Raw genomic sequence first — 26,255 nt, 5'->3', positions numbered from 1 at the left:
CCAATACTCCCAGGTTGAGGTCTGAAGGGTTTTCCAATATCATGCGCTAACTGGAAGTACTCTATATGGCGAGAGGCTCTTGTAGTATAATCTGAAGGCTGACAAGTTCTGACAGTGGCGGCACGCCAATTTGGTAATATATCCACGCCTCGCCTCTGTAAGACTCATCGTCAGCCAGGCTGTCTCGTACATTTCTTGGAGAGTGATGGCGTCTCAACGTGAATCAGTGGAGCACTCTGCTAATTAAGAGCGGGTCTCTGTGATGGCACTCAGGTACGGTGTGGTGGACGTTCCCATAATGTAGGCTGCAGACTGATGGCAAGTGTTCCATCAGTGGCGTGCGTATTTGATAAAACATCTTCATCCCCCCTCTGTACAACTCGTTACCAGCCATGGCAGAATCTCACACGCGTCCTAGGGTGTGGTAACTTGTCTCAGCCTGCATCCGTGGAGCACTCTGTTAATTCAGAGGTGGTCTCTGTTATGGCGCTCATGAACGGCTTCGTAGGCTCATAAGAACTCAGGCATGGCTGGGCATGATTTGCATTCTTCAAGCTGTTCATTCCACTTCGAAAATAAACTCCAAGAACAGGTAAGTATACATATGAACGCTAAAGCACAGTAAATCTTCTTCTTCTTGTGTCTTCAGTCCTGAGACTGGTTTGATGCAGCTCTCCATGCTAATCTATCCTGTGCAAGCTCCTTCATCTCCCAGTACCTACTGCAACCTACATCCTTCTGAATCTGCTTAGTGTATTCATCTCTTGGTCTCCCTCTACGATTTTTACCCTCCACGCTGCCCTCCAAAGCTAAGTTTGTGATCCCTCGATGCCTCAGGACATGTCCTACCAGCCGATCCCTTCTTCTAGTCAAGTTGTGCCACAAACTTCTCTTCTCCCCAATCCTATTCAATACCTCCTCATTAGTTACGTGATCTACCCACCTAATCTTCAACATTCTTCTGTAGCACCACATTTCGAAAGCTTCTATTCTCTTCTTGTCCAAACTATTTATTATCCATGTTTCATTTCCGTACATGGCTACACTCCATACAAATACTTTCAGAAACGACTTCCTGACACTTTAATCTGTACTCGATGTCAACAAATTTCTCTTCTTCAGAAACGCTTTCCTTGCCATTGCCAGTCCAGTAAATAACTGTATACAATGTTAAGCAATTGTGAGAAAATCGTTCCATTATGGTGAAGGCAAACTGCTTCGGATGTGGGCTACAGCCTTTTAGCTCGGATCAGTTCGTACATTTCCATCAAAGTCCGACTTGCATTTGAGGGGGTGCTTATACCAGCGCAAACGCACTTATCACTAAGAGGCGTTTCGCTTTGCCCTCCCTCGAATCTTACTCATGGATGTCCAGAAGAGAGGTTGAACCTCGACATTCCTGGGAAACGCTTTGGCACATTTGCGTTCTATCTGCACGACTTAAAAATTGGAACTTACTGGCAGATTAAAACTGTGTGCCGCACCGAGACTCGGAACGCGGGACCTCTGGCTTTCGCTGGCAATTACTCGACCAACTGAGCGACCCAAGCACGACTCACGACCCGTCCTCAAAGCGTTACTTTTCCCAGTACTTTGTCTATCTTCTCCCCAGGCTGTGACTAAGCCATGTCTCCGCAATATCCTTTTTTCCAGGAGTCCTTTCCCCTCAAGTTTCGCAGGAGAACTTCTGTGAAGTTTGGAAGGTAGATGATGAAAGGCAAAGGTTTCCAGTTAGTCTCGGTCCAACACACAGTTTTAATCTGCCAGGAAGTTACATATCGGTGTACACTCCGCTGCAGAGTGAAAATCTTATTCTGGACTTGAAAGTTTTTCATACGATAAAAGTACTTTGAAAGTGAAGATAAAATGATCTAATACGAGAAAGAAACAAAGAATGACTGTTTAAATATATACATTTATAATTTACAAAATTAACTTCCTTCCGGAGGTTCAATGAATCACTGAAAACATAGGACGCGCCGCCACTGCTCGGTAATAACTGCTCATCCCTAGGTATGGGTATTCAAACAAACGTATCGATAGAGTACCAGACCTAATGTCCATTTGTGAAAAATCGATATTCGTGTATCGATTTTCAGATTCGTTTTTGAAACTGAAGGAAAACATCAAATTGAACGTTGCAGTTGTTTCAGAAAGTATTGAAATAATTTCTAACTACAAGCGTTTGTTGTCCAACAACAGACGTTCTCTCACATTCTTGGACCTCTGCATGCGATGTGTCATCGCTCTAACATGGTTATTTAGTAGTTTTCGAACTTCTTCGGAGAGTGAGATTTCTTTAAAAAAATCAATTTTAACATTTTTGAAATTCCAGTTCCGATCTCCTATAAAGGTTTTTCATCACTCTAGTTAATTTTTGACTCACACGTGTTTCATATAATTCTGGTCATTTTATCGATACTTTAGTGATAATTTCCCAGGTATTTTAGATCATAAAAACTTGCGGTTGTAAGTCCTTTTTCATATTAATAAACTAAATGAATTCAAACTAGAGGTTAGCACACTGGACTCGCATTCGGGAGGTTGACAGTTTAAACCCGCGTCCGGCCATCCAGTGTTCAGAAGATTTCACAGTGATTTAGACAGAACCATTTTAACAATTGATTGTTTAGCCCACATTGTACACAAACTGAATAATTAAACTTTAATGTTGATACTTTTAAATAATTCTAAAAATATGTACTGGATTGGACCAAAAAATACGGTAACACTACTTCTAAAAGTCACAGTAACGTACTTGCCACATACTGGAAGGTGTCACCATTTTTTGGTAGGGCTTTAATAAATTGTTCCATAATGCCAAATTTTATGTGAAGTCGGGGAACAGCTATTTTTTCCCCCGTCGTTGAATGTAATAGTACATTTTCCCTCCAACTTTTGGCGTCCTAATTAGCCAAACATTTTGAGACCTGTGCTTGTCTTTTGCACGATTGTCCCATTTGCATAGGAAACATGAATCCTTCTTCTCAACCTGAGCACACTCAGCGCGGGGCCCATGACTTGGTCTGATGACAAACCTTTACGCCAAAGAAAGCAAAGCGCACTTTGTTGACACAGATTTGAAATTATCTGTTGCTGCTTTTTCACTCAAGGTTGCCACAGATGTATCAGAAGTGGCCAAGAGATTTAGTATAACCTCTTGAAGCCATGAAATTCGCAAAATCGGGCAACAGTCGACTTATCACCTGTTCTTGAAAATTGCGAGAAAAAGACATGTAAAACTGTATTACAAACTATAAAATTAAACATGTTCCTGTAGCAAGTTACATTGAAAAATCTTCACAAAATAATAGTGGCGTAATTATAACGACAAAACAGCTACAGTTTACGTACCTCGAAGAAATTCTAAATGTGTCAAAACTGGATGTGATTTATCATTATATGTATGTTACCCAAAATCAGCATCCAAAAATACACCAGAAAAACCCCTTGCTTTTAAGAGAGAAAAATTCACTGTCATCCAGTGTAATCTATCGTAGGGCGACCAACATTTAATCATGGTTTTAAGAGAGATGACTACAATTGTCCATATATTTTCAAGACAAGCATTTCAATATTTACATCTAGTGCATCACATGCATTTTCAAATGTGTGCGAATTTCTAAGGGACCAAATTGCTGTCGTCATCGGTCCCTAGACTTACACACTACGTAAACTAGCTTAAACTAATTTATGCTAACACACACACACACACACACACACACACACACACGCCCGAGATTCGGCGGGAGGGGCCGCTCAGTCCACGACATGGCGCCTCTAACCGCGCCCCCTCAGGGACTCAGCATTCGTTTGCTGAGTACGGGCTTGGCGACCCTGGGGTTCTTGAGCGCCCTCTGTCACAGGCTCTGGTCTTACTCCAGTGACCACCGTGCGGTGCAGCGGTGGAATGTTGTGTGTTTGGGGAGAATGGGGGTCTTGGCTTCACCGCCTGGACCGCGAGGAAGGTACTTACCTCTATATACACTACTGGCCATTAAAATTGCTACACCAATGCAAATGATAAACGGGTATTCATTGGACAAATATATTATACTAGAGCTGACATGTGATTACATTTTCACGCAATTTGGGTGCATAGATCCTGAGAAATCAGTACTCGGAACAACCGCCTCTGGCCGTAATAACGGCCTTGATACGCCTGGGCATTGAGTCAAACAGAGCTTGGATGGCGTGTACAGGTACAGCTGCCCATGCAGCTTCAACACGATACCACAGTTCATCAAGAGTAGTGACTGGCATATTGTGACTAGCCAGTTGCTCGGCCACAATTGACCAGACATTTGCAATTGGTGAGAGATCTGGAGAATGTGCTGGCCAGGGCAGCAGTCGAACATTTTCTGTGTCCAGAAAGGCCCATAAAGGACCTGAAACATGCGGTCGTGCATTATCCTGCTGCAATGTAGGGTTTCACAGGGATCGAATGAAGGGTAGAGCCACGAGTCGTAACACATGTGAAATGTAACGTCCACTGTTTAAAGTGCTGTCAGTGCGAACAAGAGGTGACAGAGACGTGTAACCAATGGCACCCCATACCATCACGCTGGGTGATATGCCAGTATGGCAATGATGAATAGACGCTTCCAATGTGCGTTCACCGCGATGTCGCCAAACACGGATGCGACCATCATGATGCTGTAAACAGAACCTGGATTCATCCGAAAAAGTGACGTTTCGCCTTTCGTGCACCAAGGTTCGTCGTTGAGTACACCATCACAAGCGCAACCGCAACCATGGTCTCCGACCTGATAGTCCATGCTGCTGCAAACGTCGTCGAACTGTTCGTGCAGACGGTTGTTGTCTTGCAAACGTCCCCACTTGTTGACTCAGGGATCGAGATGTGGCTGCACGATCCATTACAGCCATGCGGATAAGATGACTCTCATCTCGACTGCTAGTGATAAGAGGCTGTTGGCATCCAGCATGGCGTTCCGTATTACCCTCCTGAACCCACCGATTCCATATTGTGGTAACAGTCATTGTATCTCGACCAACGCGAACAGCAATGTCGCGATACGATAAACTGCAATCGCGATAGACTACAATCCGACCTTTATCAGTCAGAAACGTGGTGGTGCGCATTTCGCCTCCTTACACGAGGCATCACAACAATATTTCACCAGGCAACGTCGATCAACTGCTGTTTGTGTATGAGGAATCGGTTGGAAACTTTCCTCATGTCAGCATGTTGTAGGTGTCGCCACCGGCGCCAACCTTGTGTGAATGCTCTGAAAAGCTAATCATTTGCATATCACAGCATCTTCTTCTGGGGGTTAAATTTCGCGTCTGTATCACGTCATCCTCCTAGTGTCGCAGTTTTAATGGCCAGTATATTCTCAAGATGTGCTACGTGCTGAGGAGGTGAACGGCTGTTCAGGTAAAACAGTCTTTAGCGGGCAACCTCTGGGGCACCTGGCACCCCCCCCCCCCCCCCCCCCCCCAGTTGTACAAGGCTTGCTCAGGCATGCAGGACTCTGCCTGGGTCGACGGTTGTTTCCCTAGTGTCTCGTGGGACCCCTATGGAACTGTCTCATGAAACTACTACTACTGACAGGACGGGTGTACTGTCGGGCAGCACCTACGCTCTTCAAAGAGAGCATGGTTGGTAAGTCGCCTCGCGGTCTGAGGCGTCTTGTCTCGGTCCTCGTGGCTCCTCCGTCGGAGGTTAGAGTCCTCCCTCGGGCATGGGTGTGTGTGTAGTCCTTAGCGTAAGTTGGATTAAGTAGTGTGTAAACTTAGAGTCCGACGATGACCTCAGCAGTTTGCTCCCATAAGATCTTACCACAAATTTCCAATTTTTTTCGATTGGTGAGTCCTCCCAAAAAGAAGCCTCAGAGTAATAGTAACAGGGCATTAGTGTGCCATAACTCTTTCATTGTAATCAAGCGAAACGAGGGAAGCTTTGAGAAGATATCCCCTTTCTATATTCACAAGGCATTAGAAGGTATTGCTGGGTCTCTGAAAAGGGTCAAACGACTTCGTAATGGAACACTTTTGGTTGAAACTTCTAATTCCATCCAAATATCTAAGCTTCTGAGATGTAAGGCCTTCGGTGACACCCAGTCGAGGCTGAGTTGCATAACGCTCTTAACTTCAGAAAGGGCGTGGTAGCTGCTCCAATTAATGGAGGTGGACCCTGTGAAGTTAGGTGAAGAGTGGAAGAATGTGGGCGCCATGGAGGTGCAGAATTATATGAGGAGAGTCAATGGCAAATTGGAAAAATCAGCAGCATTTATTCTAACGTTTAGTACTCCAGAATTACTGGAACATATCCTTGCAGGCTTTATCCGCCTTAAGGTTTGCCCTTTTGTTCCTAAACCCATGCGATGCTATAAATGTCAGATTTGGCCATATAACACTGAGATTCAACGGGAAGGCTACATGTGGCAATTGTGGAGGTTCCACTCACGAGTCAGGGACTTCTTGTACACTTCCTCTGAAATGTGTAAACTGCTCTGGGGATCACCCAGTGTGGAGCAGAATGTGTGGGGTTTACAACGAGGAAAGGAAAATTCAAGAGTTGAAAGTAGAGAGATGCATACCCTATGGTGAAGGTAAAAAGGCTTTCAAAGCCATACAACCACCGGTTTTTGCTATTTCTTTTGCATCATCCCTTAAGACGCCAATAGCTAAGTGTGATGCCTCCACACAAACTCAAACCACAGATTCAAGTATGAGCACATGCACTTGCTGATGTACCTGTGGGGGAAACGCTCCACTTGCAACTGATGTTGTTTGGAAGCTGTCAGCAGTAGGCTTAACACCTAAGTCACATACCACTCCCTAACATCAAAAGCCAACTAAGCCATTCCTGCAACCCAGGCAACTGCCTCCTTCTGTCAGTAAAGAAAAAGTCCTTCGAAAAGTAGTTCTAAGTCAAAGAGGTAGGTAAACCTTCGGATCGACGAGCTCTCTCTCTCTCTCTCTCTCTCTCTCTCTCTCTCTCTCTCTCTCTCTCTCGGACACTATGCTTTTGAGGATATGGACTTTCAATCGGTCCCCCTGACCTCCCTGATAAATCACCGCCTGTGAGGGGGAAAAAAAGGAACCACCATCGCTAACCACTGGCTTCCACAGGGACTTCTGTGTTGCAGTGTTATTTGAATGGGTACCGCTCACATTTGGAAGAATTGCAGCTGCTGGTTCAGGATAAGCCTTTCTGCATCTGCTTACAAGAAACACATCTTAAAGTCACAGACACACCTGCATTACAGGGCTTCCACATATAAAGGAAGGGTGATACTACTGGAGACAGGGCTAAAGGTGGAGTGGCTATTTTCCTTTATGACAGATGCCACTCCTCTCCTGTCCCTCTTACCACGACCATGCAAGCAATTGCTGCGAAATTTCTAGCACCGTTTATAACCACAATGTGTTCTTTGTAGCTGCCCCCCAATGACGCTTCGGATGCAAACGCACTGGCAGACCTCTTCCAGGCACTCCCACGCCCATTCCTGCTTGTGGGGGGACTTAAATGCCCACAATGTGCTGTAGGGCTCGGCTACTACTTGCTCCAGGGGTCCGATGATCGAGGAACTCGTCCATTCTGAGAATATCTGCCTTCTGAATGTCGGTCACATGACTCACTTTTCCACAGCTACAGGGTCTTTTTGAGCCATTGACCTTTCTTTTTGTTCCCCAGCTATTGCAGACTCAGTTCAGTGGGAAGTGGCTCTAGATTTACATTCTAGTGACCACTTCCCAGTGTAGATCCGTCTGCTGACTAGGACGGTGTCCAACAGGAGGCCACGCAGGTGGATAACACAAAGGGCAGATTGGTTACAGTACAGTCGACAGGCTATTTTTGAACAAAAGGAGTGTGAACAGGAGGCGGTGGCCCATATCACCCACGAGATCGAAAGGGCTGCCGCAGAGTCCATCCCCAGATCTAGTAACCACCTCAGACGATGGCCTGTACCTTGGTGTAATGACGACTGCCGATTGGCCATTAGGGCCAGATGGTCAGCTCTGTGCACCGTCAAACAGTGTTCAACTACACACAATCTTCATGTCTTCGAGAGCAAATGCAAGGCGAGTGATCAGAGAACGGAGGAGGGCTTCCTGAAGGGAATTCACGACTTCCATTAATCGGTCCACTTCCGCTGCGCACGTTTGGGAATCAATGAGACGGATTTCAGGCAAGGGTAATCCACATCCTTCTTACGGCCTTGTCAAATAATGGGGTCTTGGTGGACACGCCAGAAGACATGGCTTACGTTTTAGCTGAACACTTCTTTACAATTACTAAGTCATCCAGACAAGCTGCTGCTGTTCAGATATTCCGTCAGACTGCAGAGATGAGGAAGCTCAATTTCTTCTCGCATGATGAGGAAGTCTACAACCTTCCATTCTCCATGTGGAAACTGGAATCAGCTTTATTGCAGCCAGACACACTGCTCCAGGGCCTGATGAGATCCATTATACCATGCATCGTCATCTGTGCCCTGAAACGAAAGGTCAACTCTTCTCTTGTTGCAATCAGATCTAGTTTGATGGACAGTGCCCCACGACTTGGAAGGAGGCAATATTAATTCCATTCTGGAAACCACGCAAGGACCGTAGCGCCCCTAACAGTTATCGGAGTGTCGCCCTTACCAGTAGTATGGGTAAGGCTCTTGAACACATGGTCAACTACGGCCTCGTCTCGCTGCTCGAGTGCCGATGTCACCTGATCCGCCCCCACTTTGGTTTCAGGCGCTACCGTTGCGCTCTTGTCAACTTAATTTTGCTGGAGACGGCGATACAGCAGTCCTCCTTACGCCGAAACCATTTAGTTTGTGTTTCTTTGAGATCGAAAAAGCATATGACCACAATCATACTATCTCTCTACCATTCCACTCCCAAAGAGCGCGCACGAAAAACGAACACCTAAACCTTTCTGTCCGAGTTCTGATTTTTCTTATTGTATTTTGATGATCATTCCTACCTATGTAGGATGGGCTCAACAAAATATTTTCGCATTCGGAAGAGAAAGTTGGTGACTGAAATTTCGTAAATAGATCTCGCCGCGACGAAAAACGTCTTTGCTTTAATGACTTCTATCCCAACTTGCGTATCATATCTGCCACACTGCCTCCCCTATTACGCGATAATACAAAACGAGCTGCCCTTTTCTTTGCACCCTTTCGATGTCCCCCGTCAATCCCACCTGGTAAGGATCCCACACCGCGCAGCAATATTCTTACAGAGGACGAACGAGTGTAGTGTAAGCTGTCTCTTTAGTGGACTTGTTGCATCTTCTGAGTGTCCTCCCAATGAAACGCAACCTTTGGCTCGCCTTCCCCCCATTATTATCTATGTGGTCTTTCCAACTGAAGTTGTTCGTAATTTTAACACCCAGGTACTTAGTTGAATTGACAGCATTGAGAATTGTACATGAATCCAGTCGCACAACTGAGACGATACCCGATAGGCCCGCAGCTTGATTAGAAGCCGCTTGCTAGGAACGGTGTCCAAAAGCTCTCCGGAAATCCAGAAATACGGAATCAACCTGAGATCCCCTGTCGATAGCGGCCATTACTTCGTGCGAATAGAGAGCTAGCTGCGTTGCACAAGAACGATGTTTTCTGAAACCATGCTGATTACGTATCAATAGATCGTTCCCTTCGAGGTGATTCATAATGTTTGAATACAGTATATACTCCAAAACCCTACTGCAAACCGACGTCAATGATATAGGTCTGTAGTTCCATGGAATACTCCTACTACCATTCTTAAACACTGGTGCGACCTGCGCAATTTTCCAATCGGTAGGTACAGATCTATCGGCGAGCGAGCGAGCTTGACACAGTACATGAAAAGTTTAACTCCAGATTTGGCTTTTACAATTTTGTTTTCGTCTGTTTTAAGTATGTACCATAGTTTAATCGTTATTTATACAGATGGATCTCAGCAGGGTAATGCTCTCGGTTGTTCTGTGGTTTCCCCTGATACGACTTTAAAGTGCGCCTTCCACAACATCTTACAAATTATGATGCGGAGTTATACGGCATTCTGGCGGCAATGGAGAGGGTTCACAGAAATCACCGTACGAGTTTTCTTGTCTGTTCAGAGTCTCTTAATGCACTGCAAGCACTTCACCAACTGTATCCGGTAGACCCACAGATACAGCTCATCCGTGACTCCTTACAGTGGCTCCAACACAGTGGCAAAGAGGTGATCTTTTGCTGAGTACCTGGCCACGTTGGGATACAGGATAACGACATGGCTGATAAAGCTGCCAAGGAAGCGTGTTGGGATGGTGCTCTCCATCAATGTTCCATCTCTTTACACGCCATTATCTCATTTTCTGATAGATGCATCATGCGACAGTGGGAGACTGTATCGTTGTAGGTGACAGACAACAAATTGCTGTCGCTCAAATCAACCACAAAGGCTTGGCCGACTTCATGTCAGCCTCGCCGCTGGAAGGAGGTTTTGGTGTGCCACTTTCAGTTCTGCATATTGTGGCTATGTGTGCTCTGTATACTGGTATTAGGGCAGGTATTATTCCCTATGTAGATCGGTGTTAAAAACTATTTTCGCATTCGGAGGAGAAAGTTGGTGATTGGAATTTCGTGAGAAGATTCTGTTGCAACGAAAAACGCCTTTGTTTTAATTATTTCCTGCCCAAATGCTGTATCATTTCTGTGATACTCTCTCCCATATTTCGCTGCCTGTCTGTGGACTTTTTGATGTACTCCGTCAGTCCTGTCTGGTAAGGATCCCACACTACGCAGCAGTATTCTAAAAGAGGACGGACAAGCGTAGTGTAGGCAGTCTCCTTAGTAGGTCTGTTACATTTTCTAAGTGTCCTGCCAATAAGACACAGTCTTTGGTTAGCCTTCCCCACAACATTTTCTGTATGTTCCTTCCAATTTTGATAAAACTCTTCTGGTACCTCTGATTTTCAGGGTTCCTTTAATATGTATTTCCTCTTTAAATCCCGATTGATCGGTGTTGAAAACAAATTCATTACTAGAGAATGGGAGAATTTAATTTATCTCATCTACAAATTTTCGGGCTGATTCCACAGTTTGCTGTGCATCGACAAGTTGACACTATGTTTGAAAGTTCGTTATCTTACGTCTTCCAATTCTGTACTACTGTTTGAAGTTGAGCAAACATCCACTGCTTCCCTTGAAGTCACTGTAATGCATTACACGCGTAATTTGATGTGCATAACGTAATAGGTCACTGTCATGTACATCCTGTAAATTGTATCGAGCATACTTGAAACATACAGACATCAGTTTTTGCTACAAGTGCCCCTTGCCCTCCCTTGAATATCCATAGTTTCTCTTATGCACTACACGGCCATTTGCTGCAGACGTATTCGAAATACGTTAATAACTGTTTTTCTTTTTTTCCCGCACTATGCTGCGGATGATCTTCCATGTATGTAACTATGTTTAACACCTGCTCCTTGGACAATGGATGTCCTTTGATGTCCTTTAGTACATTTCACTGGAGATGGGATTTGTGGCTCCATGTCTGTGAGGATGATGAAGTACATAGCTCGTCACCTGTTTCAATATCACTCTTACTTGTTAAACGTAAATCGTCGTTACTGTACCACTCGTGTAAATTGTCCGCACTGTTGAGCATATACGGCACCACACATTCCACTGATTCATCTTGCAGAAACGCCAAAATTTCATCTGCCACTTCTTTCTTACTCTGCGAAATTCATCGGGTTTCTTTCCGACGAATGTAAACTTGGGCAACTATTGTAGATATAATGCAACACTTGTTTTGTAAATAAAACCACCTTTCTTGCTGCAACGTAATTAATTTTTCCCAGACTCGTTTCTCCTCTTTCTTGCTCTGAGGCATCATCAATGGAATATATAACGATACAATTTTGTTATTTTTAAATTATCAAACAGTTCACGTCGCGATTTTTTATGTATTACAAAAAAGTGTTTCTGTGCTTGCTGCAGAGGATGGCCACGCAAACAAACTTGCTATATAATGCAATGTTTGATTTGTTTATTGTTGCCATCAAATGCAATGTTTGATTGGTTTATTGTTGCCATCACTTTGCTTTGTATCAACATCAGTAGGACTGTTGGCAGTTAGAGTACGCTCCGTAGCCTCATGCTGTGTTCACCATTGGATACATCCATCCCCTCTCCTGTTGTCATTGGCAGCCGGTATTATGATTGCGTGGTAGACAATATTTGGACGTCGCCTTTCGCGAACTTTCACCCAAGAGGTTCCTTGTTAGCCAAATTATAATCATGGAAAACATTCTTCGATAGTTTAGTTCCACAATCCATATTTCTCAAGCTGATATTATGTTTGACTATATGAAAAACTATTGCTAGCTCACCTGCAACGTATTTAATGATCTTGCTGCCATTACCAAAATATTTGAGTAAATTCGGGGGCGCTTTCACTTATTTTTCATTCCAATTACGAACAAAAGAATGTTGGATGCAGTCGGCGTTGCCCCTGTGAGTAATGCTGAAGTCACACTTACACAGCACACAACAAGCTTTTGTGTCTTAATCGCGAAGTAATGTAATGTTCGTGTTTTAAACATGAATGTCCCTGTAATCCATTCCCACGAGTCCTTGTTATTTCCGTGCCTTATTTATATCGTAGCTACCGATTGGTGCCAGGCGAGCTCGTCTGTTAGATTGACGGAGAAACACGACAACATTCCCCCATCACAATCCATCTAGACGCGTAGGCTGTGGCAGTCTTTCTCCGCTCCTCGCGTTACCTCTAGCCGAAATTACTTTTTTCCATAGAAGAGCGAACAGAAAAAAAGATCATATGTTGACAATAGGATTGATCGTTATAGGAAAATGTTTAGAGAATTGTCGCTCAGGGATTTTGAACCATCGTTGTGCCTCGCGGGATTACAGTGGTCACTGACGAAATATACGGGGGAAAGAGGCGATCAATAAGGGAGCCGGGAGTATTAAAGAAAAACTGCTGTAATACGGGAGATACCGGGAAACGCGGCACAGGAGAGTTGATTGCCCTAATCTATCGTGAAGTACCGGTAGCGATAGATCACAAAACTCACGGCCGCCCATGCTCCTTCAGGCGTGAATCAATACACCCACCTCGTCGATGCTGCCTTCTCTATGTGTTTTATGTTCGCAACCCAGATCGAATATAACGTCATAGATCAAATCTGCAGCCTCCAGAAACATTTTCCTGGACATAGGTTTCCCAATGTCAACATTTGATTCATTTAACCCTTGCCTTCTAACTCAACCACTGAAACAGGGGTGTCCCACCATGTACCTGCCTGACATAGGAAAAAGACGAGTATTTTTGGGCCGCACATAATATACTTTACGCTAATAATAACCACTAAAAGAAAAGAAAAAAAAAACAAACCTGAATGGATCAAAGAGAGAATAGCATCTTGTAGTGGGCATTTCAAATTGAAAATATTCGATTGATCATAAATTGACATAAACAGTATTTTATGGAAAATAACTCGAATTAAGCAGAATTTTATGGATTTTTTTTAAATACCAATGGTGTCATATATGCTTACTTTTCAGGGCTGCATCGATACTTGATTTGGGCTGCATATAGCCCGCAGGTTGGACACCCCTGCCCTAAAACATTGTTCTTCTCTGTATTCGCTGCCTCTTTTCATTATTAGTTACCAGTCTTCAGTTTGAAAATCCATCAGGTGCACTCTGTACTGCATCTTGAACAGTCCCTCTCTCCTCGCATCGTAACATGATTCCAACTTCTGCAGGTATGTCAGCCATTACTTTATCTTGCGATGCTGTTCTGACATTTGCTGCTCTTGAACACTGTTGGACATGTAATGACCTTGTCCCAGCTCTATCTCTAGGTGACAATGCCTCTAGTTTGACTGACGGTCCTCATTATCGGAATGATAATTTCAAGAATCTTGTTAAATTTCGCCCCCAAGTATATATTTTCACAGTGTCTGCCTCAAGGCATACCTGGCCCAGGACCAGTCTGACTTCCAGCCCCTCCCTTCTTCCTTCCATTCCTCCCGTACACCCATTCCCTTCCATCCCCTACCACCTAAGTGCACGAACCTACGATTCTGTTCGATGCCTTCTCTGTTTGAACCACCTTAGCACTCAGCATTTGGGCTGTTAGTTCCTAGTTAACATTGCATTTACTCAAAAAATGTGACAGATTCGTCATAAACTGCACCTGGGTGCTGATACCAAAGTATGCCTCACATCAAACAGAGGTTTTCGTACCAGGTCTGTTTTACAAATTTGAATTCCAGTCAGCTTCTCTAAATACTTTAGTTTCGACAATCAGTATATGCAGAAACGTTTCATAGAGCCTCATCACTTTTCGTTCTTTTCCCCACTCCAGAAATACAACAAATACCGTAGCAAACATTTTTCTCTTCACTACCGCACAGTCAGTACTGGTACTGGTACACATTTCTGTGACTACTGTGTCTGTCTGGCTGCATCTCCTAAAATATCACCAGTAACAAAAGCAATTTGTTCTCTTTGACTCCAGAATTCAGCTAACACATAGTCAAACTCATTAATAGAAGCTTTTGGATGTATCGAATCCTGCAGTTCGAATCTACTAAATATCTTACACTTAATAAATGTTACCTGTGTTGAAATTACAGGAGCCTGCTGTGAATGCTTTTTGAAATTTTTGTAAACTCTTGCACTGTGTGTTTTTTTTGATCTGTTAACTTTTTGTCCACATCTTCATTAAATTCTTGTTCCTAATTTCGAATAAAATGTCTGTTTTGTCACCCAGTAACCACCAAGCAATCAATGTCTGTTGCGTGGTTAGTAAGTTTTCCCGCTCATCATACCATTTCTTGATACAATTAACAACAAATAATTCACGATTATTTTGGGGTATGTCACTTTGCCATAAAATCTTAGTGATCATTACTGAATGTCTCCAAATTTCATGATACTTGCATTTCTAAGGCTTGAACACACTGTGCACACTTTGTGTGTCTAGGTTAGTATAAGAGGCAGTTATCTGAAAATGAGACAGATGGAGAAAAAAGTAACTGTTTATTATTTCATAAGTAATCACCATAATGGTAAATACATTTATCCCACTGAGAGACAAGATGGTCAGTGCCTTCTTGGAAAAATTTTTGCAGTTGCCTATGGGACCATGATTGTACCCAGGCATGCACCTATTCACCTGAAGCAAATTGACAACCAGAAATATCTTTCTTCAGGGCTCCAAAAATATGGAAATTGCACTGTGAGAGATTGAGTCTGTAATGAGGATGTGTTAAGGGCTTCCCAGGAAAACTTCTGTAGTGTAGTCAAAACAGCCTTTGCAACATGTGGGTGGACATTATTGTATTAACAGTTATGGTGATTACTCTTGAAATAACAAACAGTTTACTTACTTTTTTGCATCTGTCTCATTTTCATTTGACTGCCCCTTATGATTTGGGAAGACAGTTTGCTCCCCAAACCAACTATATTGTCAGACATCAGGCTTTCCAATTGTCATGTATGTTCCAAAAATTGCTTATTCGTGCTCTATGTTAATTCTGAAATTGATTACAAAACTTTTTTTTGAAAGAAGCCACAAAATGACAAGAATGTTATGCCCTGGTCATAACTTCAGATTGCAACTAATAATTTCAAAAAACTTGCCTTGTCAATCACCAGATTCTGCCTTCTGTGACAGTTTTCGTTTTATTTCCTTGCTGAGGGCCTGTGTATCATCTAATTGCCCTTGAAAAAATTCCTCTACACATGAAGATTTTGTAAGGTGTTTCTGCACTGACAATGTTTGAAGTGATTCCCTGTGTGTGTCTGCACCTACTAAAGCTGGCAGTTCTGAATCTACTAGACTCGCTGCCATTGCTAACAGAAGCCAGTGAACTATTTTCCAACAAGCTGTAGCAGGAGCAAAAAACTTAGCTTTGATGACGCTGAGAAGGATGACTTGCTCCAGCTGTTCTAAGGCCCCCAGAGTCCTTCTGTGGTTTTGCACAAGGGGGGGGGGGGGGGGGGGGGAACAGAAACAGCTGCCCGAGCAGTGCAGGAGTTGAACCACCCATCAAGCCAGAGTGTTTCTGTTCATCATGGGTTGCCTATTGAATGGACTGGAACTGCTTGCTTCTTGAGACACAGCTTGCTGCGTTGGAGAATGTCAGGATAATTCCTTTGAAAAGGGCAGGGCCAATTTCCTTCCCAAATCCAAGCTTCTGGTCTGTCTGTAACAATATTGTTGCCAACAGGGCTTCAAACTCTAATCATCATTCATATTTGAATAACATTATGGATACTCACTCTCTTCCTACCATCTATTTTCTTGTCCTGCAGCAATAATTTATTTTTAAAATGAGATCTCTGACTTGATAACAAGCAGCTGCTTTTTTTTCACATTGTGTGATTATTAACAGCCAGACACCCTGTGATTGGAGAGATTGCTGACCTTTCAGTCAAGAAAGCAATAATTATCATCTGCTCATCTGTTGTGTCTGTGAGTAGGAGACAAAATGTGTGGTTTCTTAGCACTTTTTTACTGTCCTACCTTGACCATAGGTTCTTTATTTTCATTATTTATAGTGCTGCTAGGCAGCCATAGCTGAAAAAGAATTCTATTCCCCCCATAAAGGATTAGGCTGGCAATGGTCTTGAGAGATTGATCTGTACTCCAGCCTCTGTGTTGAGGTTGGTGAATCTCTAATTGTGATCCGTGGCCAGCTTTGTGGAATGTTGTGCGTGCAGCCTACTGCCAGCTTAAGGCACCAGTACTAAATAGCGCTTCTCATGCTGCAGCATCATTAACCGCTTGCAAGCAGCGATGTAATTTGGAGTACGTACTAAGCGGGGTCTGCTGGCTCCAAGTAAGTGGGGGTTATATTGCTGTATTTCACTGAGAGTACATTTGTTCACTGACCCAGTCTATGAGGAAACCAAAATTTATAATAAGTTTATCAGCCTACAGGAAGAATTTTGCCTCAGGCTGCACTGTTAAGGCCTGTATTTTGCCGTCTTTTATCACAGCATTGTAAATGTGTCGTAGTTTACACTTACGGGTCTAACAAAGGAAACTCCCCATCACACACCCCTCACGTTTAGTGGTGAGGTGGCCCTGTGGATAGCCTGTAAAAACTGAACACAGATCAAACATGAAAAAAGAAAGAAGGTTTACTGAACTATGAAAAAAGAAGCAAAATAGAAATGGTAAACAGTCCAACCTCAAGATGTGCGACACTGACAACATAGCCACAACACTCTTCCAATTTGCTCACAGTGTTGGGCTGCAAAGCAAGAGATCCATGTTCAAATCTTCCTCAGGCACCACCCCCACACCCCACCTTTCTTAACATAATTATGAGCTATGTACAGTCATTGGTGTGTCTGTCTGTGGTATTCAAATTCGAGTCTGTGTCGTGGTGTACCATCCATTTTCAACAGCAAGATGTAAGGAAGGGACCTTTAATGGAAGTGGATTCCATACAACTATCTATTAGTAGCCGAAAGGAAGTGGCTCTTGAATGGGAACTGCAAATATTTGATGACAAGTCAACAAAATTGTCCACAGGAAAACACTTCTGTTGTTATACACGACACTTATGACGGAATGTGTGTAATATGATTGGAATCTCTTATCAACACACCAAATGTGTATGCCTGGTGAGTGAAGTATGCCCCTTTGCTCGATTTAGGTGTTAGTATGAATGTGAATGTTATCACTCCCAAAGAAACAATGTAAACATAATAGTTATAACAAAATTATTTAATGGGATGGATAAAAACCTACTCGCCAAGTGGCGGAAGAACACACACAGAAGACTGTCGTGATTGGCAACCTTTCGGAGCCATTGGCTCCTTCATCAGGCAGAAAGGTCGAAGGGGAAGGAAGAAGGGTGAAGGAAAAGGACTGGAGAGGTCCAGGAAAAGAAGTAGACTTTGTTAGTCACCCAGAACTGGGGCTTTGAGGAGGCTTACTGTAATCTCGTCCAATTCAGTCCCCAACAATCAGTTTTTCCTTCTCATCCTGTATGGTAAGTCTCCCCTGATCTGCGGTTCTCATTGACTTTACCAAAATCTACCCTTTTTCCTAGACCTCTCCAGTCCTTTTCCTTCACCCTTCTTCCTTTCCCTTCAGCCCTTCTGCCTGAAGGCGGAGCCTCTGTCTCCGAAAGCTTGTCGATTACAACAGTCTTTTATGTGTGTATTCTGCCACCACTTGATGAGTGGTTTTTTTATCTATCCAATTAAATAATTTTGTCAATACTTGATTGTTTTCATTGTTATAAACATAATAGTTTGTCACATATGATGCAACAAATGGAAGCAACCATTTCACAATCACACAGTTTACCTTGTGCTCTATCAAAACATATGTTGTTAACATGTCTGAAGTTTTCCACATGCACACCACCAAATGTTGCATATATCCAAGCAAATCAGAACATGTCCTGTAATTTAAGAGAGCAAAGTTGATTACGTATGAGAACTTGGAGTTTGATAATGGACACATGATCACGTAAACAATACTGCTGTGTGTGCCCGACATATGATCATGTGAACAATACTGCTCTGTGTATCTGTGCAGCTTTGCAAAATCGTAGAGCCTTCTGACAAAGTATTTTACTTCTCTAAAGCCAAACACATCTAATGGTTGCACAAGAGGTGTACAACCTGGAAGAATGATAATCACTGCTCCCACACCAGAATTGTACAATGCCTGATCCTCCTGACTTATATAGCTGTCAAGAAGTAAAGCAGAAACTTTGTTCACATGGGGAGGAATCACATGTTCATTAAAATCTTCCACTAATCTTTTCTCCATTTTGCCTGATGCACTACAATTCACAATGACTTTAGGGGATTACACAAATATGTTATTCACCTATTGCTGAACTTCAACCCAAATACAAGCTTTTCTTCCTGCAAACATAAGTAAAATGTAAGTAAAATAAATCCTGCTTTGTTGAGGGCATATTGTATGGTGTGACTGTGGGAAGTGGCATGCAGCTGGTCTATACTACATTTCTTCTTCTTCTTCTTCTTCTTCTTCTTGGTGAACTAATGATAACATGTGGGTTGATTTCATTTCCGAATTAAAACTGGACTGATATGTGTTGATGACATATGCATCTTCATCATGTGGGAATTTGATGTTAGTTGCTGTAACAAAATTCTTGAAACAGTCTATAAAAGTTTTTCCAATGTATTTGCATAGTCTTTGCGTACATATTTGGTTATCTTTCTGCTCATAATTTTGTAGTTCCTTTAAAGTGGATAGCCAGTGGGGTGAAGCCTTAAAGTCCAGACCAATTTGTTTAGCACAATCCAACCCCAAATTTGTAAGTCTGTATCGTGCACTGCACTTAATTCACTTCTGGCTTGAATAAATTGTTCCTATACATTGTTTTCTAATGTACTGAACTCCTGTCTTGTTCAGTGACTTTTTTACAGTATTTAACTGTACTTTTTTCTTCCATCCCCTTAAACTTCTCAAACTTTTTTGTAACTTCATGCCGTAATCAATGTTTGCATCTATTAATTTATTTGGACAGTACTCTATATTGGAGCATTACCTTCATGTAACCCAACAATATGCTGTCAGATTGATGTTGCAGCATCTCTTCATGTTCTTCACATGGATCATAAACATTCTTATCATATGGTACTTACAGCCCCGCAGCAGTCACAGCATATCTTCATCTCCACACTTACTTTTTATCAATAAATGTAGGAAATAATCTAAAAATATTGCACAATCATCTGATCTCTTAAAGAACTTGTAGATTCCTTAAGTTCAAAAAATCTTCATGGATCTTGTTATGCAAGTCACAAACTATATTTGGTGGATTCATGCTCATCACCAAGGTATATCACTCATATATTTAACACACATCCAAAGACACAAACAGTCCACTACCAGCCAGGCAGCTTCATCAACAAGAATTCTCTCTCCGCCATCCTTTGTAGGCAACTGATGTCCATTGTGTGTTTGTTTTGTTTTGTTTCAAATGTATGCTTGTTTAGGAAAATGTTCTATACTACAGTGAGTTTCAAACTACTAGCTGGTTTTTATCCAAGATCTGGTGTGTTTTTATTGGTATCCGACACTGGAAACCTGTGATTACAAGATGATGACCCTCAATACATATATACCTTCTCTTTGTTCTACACAAATACCGTGTTGTGACTCTTGCATTCCATTTTGAAGTTTTGATTCTTGAATTCCTCTGTTGTAACGTAGTTCACACCCATTTATTTGTTGTTTTCATTTCTGTGAGAGGTCTAAATGGCGTTTCGCTTGCTCTTACTATTCATCACATTTACTTGTGACAGTAATGTATTACCACCACATGATTTATATTTTATAACCAATTTATAGTATGACAATTGCCGAGACCACAGAAAGAGAACAGACACATCAGTGACTGGATGGACAGTTCATAATTTTGTGAAGAAGGGACAAAAATGGGGCAGAAAGGAGATTTGAACATAACTGCTTTGCAGTTCAACACTGTGACCACATAACCACAATGCTGTGCCTCTTCCAATTCACTCAGTGTTGCACATCTTGAGCATGGACTATTCACTGTTTTTATTTTGCTTCTTTTTCTTACAGTTCAGTACATCTTCCTGTTTTCATGCGTGATCTGTGATCAGTTTTTGACCGGCTATCCACTGTGTCATCGTACCACTAAATGTGAGGGAGGGGTGCAATGGGAAGTTTCCCTTGTAAGCAGGGGCCTCCATTGGCTGATGTTTGGCATTTCCTTAATATTTGATTAAGATACAGTTACATAATGAAGACATTGTATTTGATATTAACTGCAGTCTTGATAGCACTGGAACATATGAGAGGTTGTTGTGCTGTTAAATGTCTCAGCTATCCTGCCCCTTTATGTGGCCCTATCAGTCACATATATCCAGCAGGTAACCGAGGCCGTATGCTCCACCATTTCCTCTCCTTGTACGGAGGCTGGGTCTGTGGTGCCATTCTGCTGGGTAAGAGGGCACAAGAGAAGTCCCCCTATACACAGTCATATCACTATTGAGGCACTGGATTGTACATCACTGGGGAGAAAAAGCTGGGGTTGGTAGATCTTCCTTTCAGATACTGAGGTGAGAGTAAATAATATTAGTGTACCTCTGAATACAGCACTGTTGTATGATGTGTGTGTGTGTTCCTCAAGTGTGCAGTGCTTACGGTGTATAGATTTCTGTAGGTTACAGTTTAACTCAGTGTATTTTATGTCATGGAAATTGAGCAGCAACTGCTTTAGCAGCTGATATCTCACTGTAACATAATAGAGAGAGCATAAGTGTGGTGCACATTTTAAGATAGTGTGTAGAGTCTGACCTCGCGTGTAAGTTATTAAGTTGAAGATTTAATGCGGTCTTGTGTTCGTTGGCTTAGCCTTATTGATTGTTTTAGCTGCTGCATGGTTAGTTTACTTGTATTTTGAAACTAGAATGGTTCAACATTACTTTAAAGTGAGTTCTATGTATTGTATACTTGTGTGTTGATGTGTGAATGAGAATCCCATGTCAGTTTGCAATATTGCCTTGTGGAATGATTTTTTTTTCTTTTTTTTGTAAATAATGAACTACATTTTGCTCTGAGTATTTCAGGAAGGGCTCTTGATAACCTCAATGATAAGCACCCAAATCATGTAAATCTCAATAGATTGTACTTGGGGGAGCAATGTCCACATATCAGCCTTACTGAGTATATAGTTAATAAACATGACTAAATTAGTTGTTGTAACACCTGATATTAAGCACCTGATCTATCATGTGTAGTATCTGTCTTCTTACACAATGTGTTAGTTTTTGGGCTTGTTAGGAGACTGAGAATTTTCTTCCATTAAAGATTTTTTAAGAAATTTCTTCCTTTTTCTTCATTATTACTCAGTGTTTTCAGGCTGTAAAGAAAATGTATCCAGACTGTAGACTTACTTTAGATGCAAATGAATGAGATTTTTTCCATCCAGTATTTATTTTATTCTTTCTTACTCTAAAAATCCCCTTTCCATTGCAGGTGAAGATCATATAACTTTGGATATATGAAGATGAGTGTTCCTGGAAGCCACGCCAGTGAGCCTGAAGTTAATTCAAGCTCAGAGGTAACATTTTACAACATTTGTAAATATAACACTTGCCTTTTACCTTAATGATATAATATATGATCCACTATAGTAACTGGATTCATTAGAAGTCTGTGACTGGAATACTCCACACATTTTGTGTAGTGGGGTCGGAAGAAGGCGCTACTGAGGCAATGAAACTAATAGCCTAAATAAAGTTTTCAAAAGTAATGGCTGATAGTATATATTTCTACAACAGCCCCAAATAAAGCTCATATTTTGGTTAGCAGGTAGAAAACTGGCATTATATGGTGTTTTCACAGTAGTCTTCAAATTTCTGATGATACATTGCCAGCAAACGGTATGAAGGCAGTCTTCTTATCATCTTCTTCCGTGCTCTCATCCTCCGTGTTTGTAAATCCTCCATAATGCGTACTATTGTGTATTTGGCGCGATAGTATTTCTTTTATAATAACCGTAGAGATCTCATTGGCTGTATAGTAAAATGAGAAGTGATCATCATCCCAAATATTGTAACAAACAAAACAATGTTCTGCTAAATATGAAAATACTTTGAATCTGTTCGGTTGCTGTCATCGATCATGTCATTGGGGAGTGCTGCCCTCTATGGAATTCTTTGTACCCGAGCGACAGTGTTCATCAGGCCACCTATCCATCTCTGCGAAGGTGAGAACATAAGTGGTTCAGTAACACCTGACATCATTCATTACAGTATGAATGAAACCAAAACGTTGTTCAGTCCTTCTAAATTCCTGGACCTCTAGTAATATGTACAGCTTACATTTATATTTGTGGAATGTAACATTTAGGTCCTTCTGGGCTGAATTGTGAAAGATGTGACAACATAACATGAAGCAGCAGCTACCTATCAGCAGAGTACCTGGTCTGGCTGTCCTGCTCCCTGTAATTCCATGATGGATAAGGTTTTAGGAAAGAAACTTGTTACTACACACTTGGCGAAAGCAAGCATCACCAAGTTGTTAAACTTTGCAAATGAATTTGACATGACAGTTGGACAATTTGGATATTGCTGTCAGGCTAGAACAGTTGCCGAAGATCATGGAGAAATATAAGAACATAGTCACAGCTCAAATTCTTTTAGGACAAAGACATGCTTACTGAGGACAAAGAAAGCATGGTCTTCGACGTCATACAAAAAATGAGCAATTTCAGATGAATCGTGCCAACACAGCTGACAGGGTTGTTGTAAATAATTGGGAATTAGAGGACATTGCTAAATGTCATCATTTGCTTAGCTCATTAACAGGTGGGGCACACATTCTACGAGGGAATGTTGAAAAGTAACGAGTCTGAATTTTTTTATGTGAAAACACTTACCAAGATTTTTTTAAATAAAACAAACATTATAGGTCTTCATTCTTCATGTCTACGTATGTGCATCCCTTTGCCACTAGAGGGCTCCAAATTATAGTGTATAACATAATAGTGTGTCATTGGTGGTGCTAGGCAAAAACTGAACATTGGCGACGAATCAGCTGTACGAGGTCCCTTTCACTTTCCAGTCAGAAAAATAATGTTACATTACATGAGCTGAATTATACACTGATTATACACAAATCTTATTGTAATATACACTGAAGTGACAAAGAAACTGATATAGGCATACGTTTTCAAATGCAGAGATATGTAAACAGGCAGAATATGACATTGTGGTTGTTAACCCCTATATATGACAAGAAGTGTCTGGCGCAGTTGTTAGATTGGTTACTGCTGCTACAATGGCAGGTTGTCAAGATTTAAGCGAGTTTGAATGTGTTGTTACAGTTGGCACACAAGCAATGGGACACGGCATCTCCGAGGTAGCGATGAACTGCGGATTTTCCTTTACAACCATTTCATGAGTCTACCGTGGATATCAGGAATCGAGTAAAACATCAAATCCCCAACATTGCTGTGGCCTGAAAAAGGTCCTGCAAGAATGGGAGCAACACCAACTGAAGAGAATCGTTCAACATGACAAAAGTGCAAACCTTCAGCAAATTGCTGCAGATTTCAGTGCTAGGTCATCAACAAGTGTAAGCATAAGTGTGTGAACCATTCAACGAAAAGTCAATTATATGGGCTTTTGGAGCTGAAGGTCCACTTGTGTGCACTTGATGATGCATGACACAAAGCTTTACACCTCGCCAGGGCCTGTCAACACCAACATTGGATGTTGATGACTGGAAACATGTTGCCTGGTCAGACAAATCATGTTTCAAATTGTACGTGGATGGACGTGTACGGGTATGGAGACAATCTTATGAATCCATGGACCCTGCATGTCAGCAGGGGACTGTTCAAGCTGGTGGAGGCTCCTTAAAGGTGTGGGATGTGTGTGCAGTTGGTATGATATGGGACCTTTGATATGTCTAGATACAACTCTGACAGGTGACACATACATAGACATATTGTCTGATCACCTGCATCCATTCATGTCCATTGTGCAGTCTGATGAACTTTAGCAATTCCAGCAGGACGATGCAAAACCCCACACATCCGGAATTGCTACAGAATGGTTCCAGGAACACTCTTCTGAGCTTAAGCACTTCTGCTGGCTACCAGACTCCCCAGACATGAACATTATTGAGCATATCTGGGATGTCTTGCAAAGTGCCGTTCAAGAGAGATCTCCATCCCGTCATACTCTAACAGATTTATGGAGAGCCCGGCAGGATTCATGGTGTCAATTCCATCCAGCACTACTTCAGACATTAGTCAAGACCGTGCCCCACCATGCTGCGGCACTTGTACGTGCTAGCGGGGGCCCTACACGATATTAGGCAGGTATATCAGTTCCTTTGGCTCTTCAGTTTACAATGGTTATTGCAGTGACAGAAATTACATTAAACAAACACACAATAAAATAAATCAAACTTCTGGCTTTTCACCTCACCGATTTTTAAAAAAATTACATCTTAGTTAATACGAGCCACTGTTTCCACTTCAATTGATGGTACTGACAGCACAGATAGTCTTTCTTGGCAAATTGTGCTTCGTAAGTATGTCTTAATAAATTTTAACTTTGAGAAATGTCTTTTGACAGAAACTGTACTGACCAGAACTGTGAACATTTTTCTAATTGTTATGTAAAGCTTTGAATATACTACTTCCAAATTATTTTCTTACATGTACTGAATAAGTTGTTTTGCATCTTTGAGTCCTGTAGGTTGGATTTTAAAAGTTGAAGTTCCTCATAAAGTTTGAAAGGCTGTGTGTTGCTATTTTCACCTTCTCGAAGTATTGTACCTTAATCATTACAATGTTTGCGAAGCTCGTCCTTGGATAACAATTTCAAATAATTCATATAGTAAATAAAACCAAATCATTCAAAATATTCGTTGAGCGCCTTGAATCAACATTCAGTGTTGACTATTATAGGGTCTATCATTGTGTTAAAAAAAAGCTAACTCTGTACTGCATTTAAGCAGATTGCATAGATTCATCAATTTGTTCATAACTGAACATTCATTCTTTCTGTGCTATTCTTTTTCTTTTTTAATCTGAGACTCAATTTCATAACTACCATTTTCTAGAACAATCAAACTTCTGCAGTGCTTGTTCCAAATCCTGTGTTATGGAATTCTCGACTATAGTCAGGGAATGAACATAAAGTATCAGTAGCGATGTTGAAGTTCCCCCTGAACTGATTGCTATAGTTTACATACATCGCTGACGCATAGTAAAATCACAGACCACATGTGTATTGCAACAATAAACTCAAAAGTTAACATTTCCTTCAAGACTGCATCATGGTCACTAAGAGTTTTGGAATCATCAGTTCTATTTTTCAGGTCACTTACACTTTTGAGGACAATTGCAAAAATATCATTTTTACAGCTTAGATTCCACTTTCCCATCATGTTTCAGACAGAGGTTTCAGTGTCAATTTCATCGCCATTTCGTCATCATCACCGTCACCATTTCGTCGTCATCACTGTCAATTTCACTTTAGTTTTTATAAGATCCCAACACTTGTTTGATTTTGTAAAAAGCACATAAACTGTATTGATGAAGATGGAAAAACATTTTAGCTGTTGTAGAATTGTTAGTAGCATCTAGCAAAAGCAAATTTCAACAATGGCATACACATGGTGTGAACAAAGCTCATGGATTAATATTGAGTATTCTTATTCTAACACATTAATTAATGCCAACCATAGTGGCACTATTATCATATGACTGTTCTCAACAGTCTTGG

The 26,255-nt window shown here is 41.7% G+C and overlaps 1 protein-coding gene across 4 annotated transcripts in view; it reads left to right on the top strand.

Moving 5' to 3' along the window:
• The window catches only part of LOC126299391 (caspase activity and apoptosis inhibitor 1-like), a 200,820-nt gene that overhangs the window by 33,649 nt on the left and 140,916 nt on the right, over nucleotides 1–26,255 (top strand). For all 4 annotated transcript variants that reach the window (XM_049991264.1, XM_049991263.1, XM_049991265.1 and 1 more), the window contains one exon: nucleotides 21,988–22,072. In XM_049991264.1, coding sequence (XP_049847221.1) covers nucleotides 22,013–22,072 — 60 coding nt within the window. In that variant the 5' untranslated portion in view covers nucleotides 21,988–22,012. The remainder of the gene's footprint in view (nucleotides 1–21,987; nucleotides 22,073–26,255) is intronic.

This window comes from Schistocerca gregaria, chromosome X (genome assembly GCF_023897955.1).
Source record: "Schistocerca gregaria isolate iqSchGreg1 chromosome X, iqSchGreg1.2, whole genome shotgun sequence".
Classification (NCBI taxonomy): Eukaryota; Metazoa; Arthropoda; class Insecta; order Orthoptera; family Acrididae; genus Schistocerca; species Schistocerca gregaria.
This window is presented reverse-complemented; position numbering and strand designations above follow the sequence as displayed.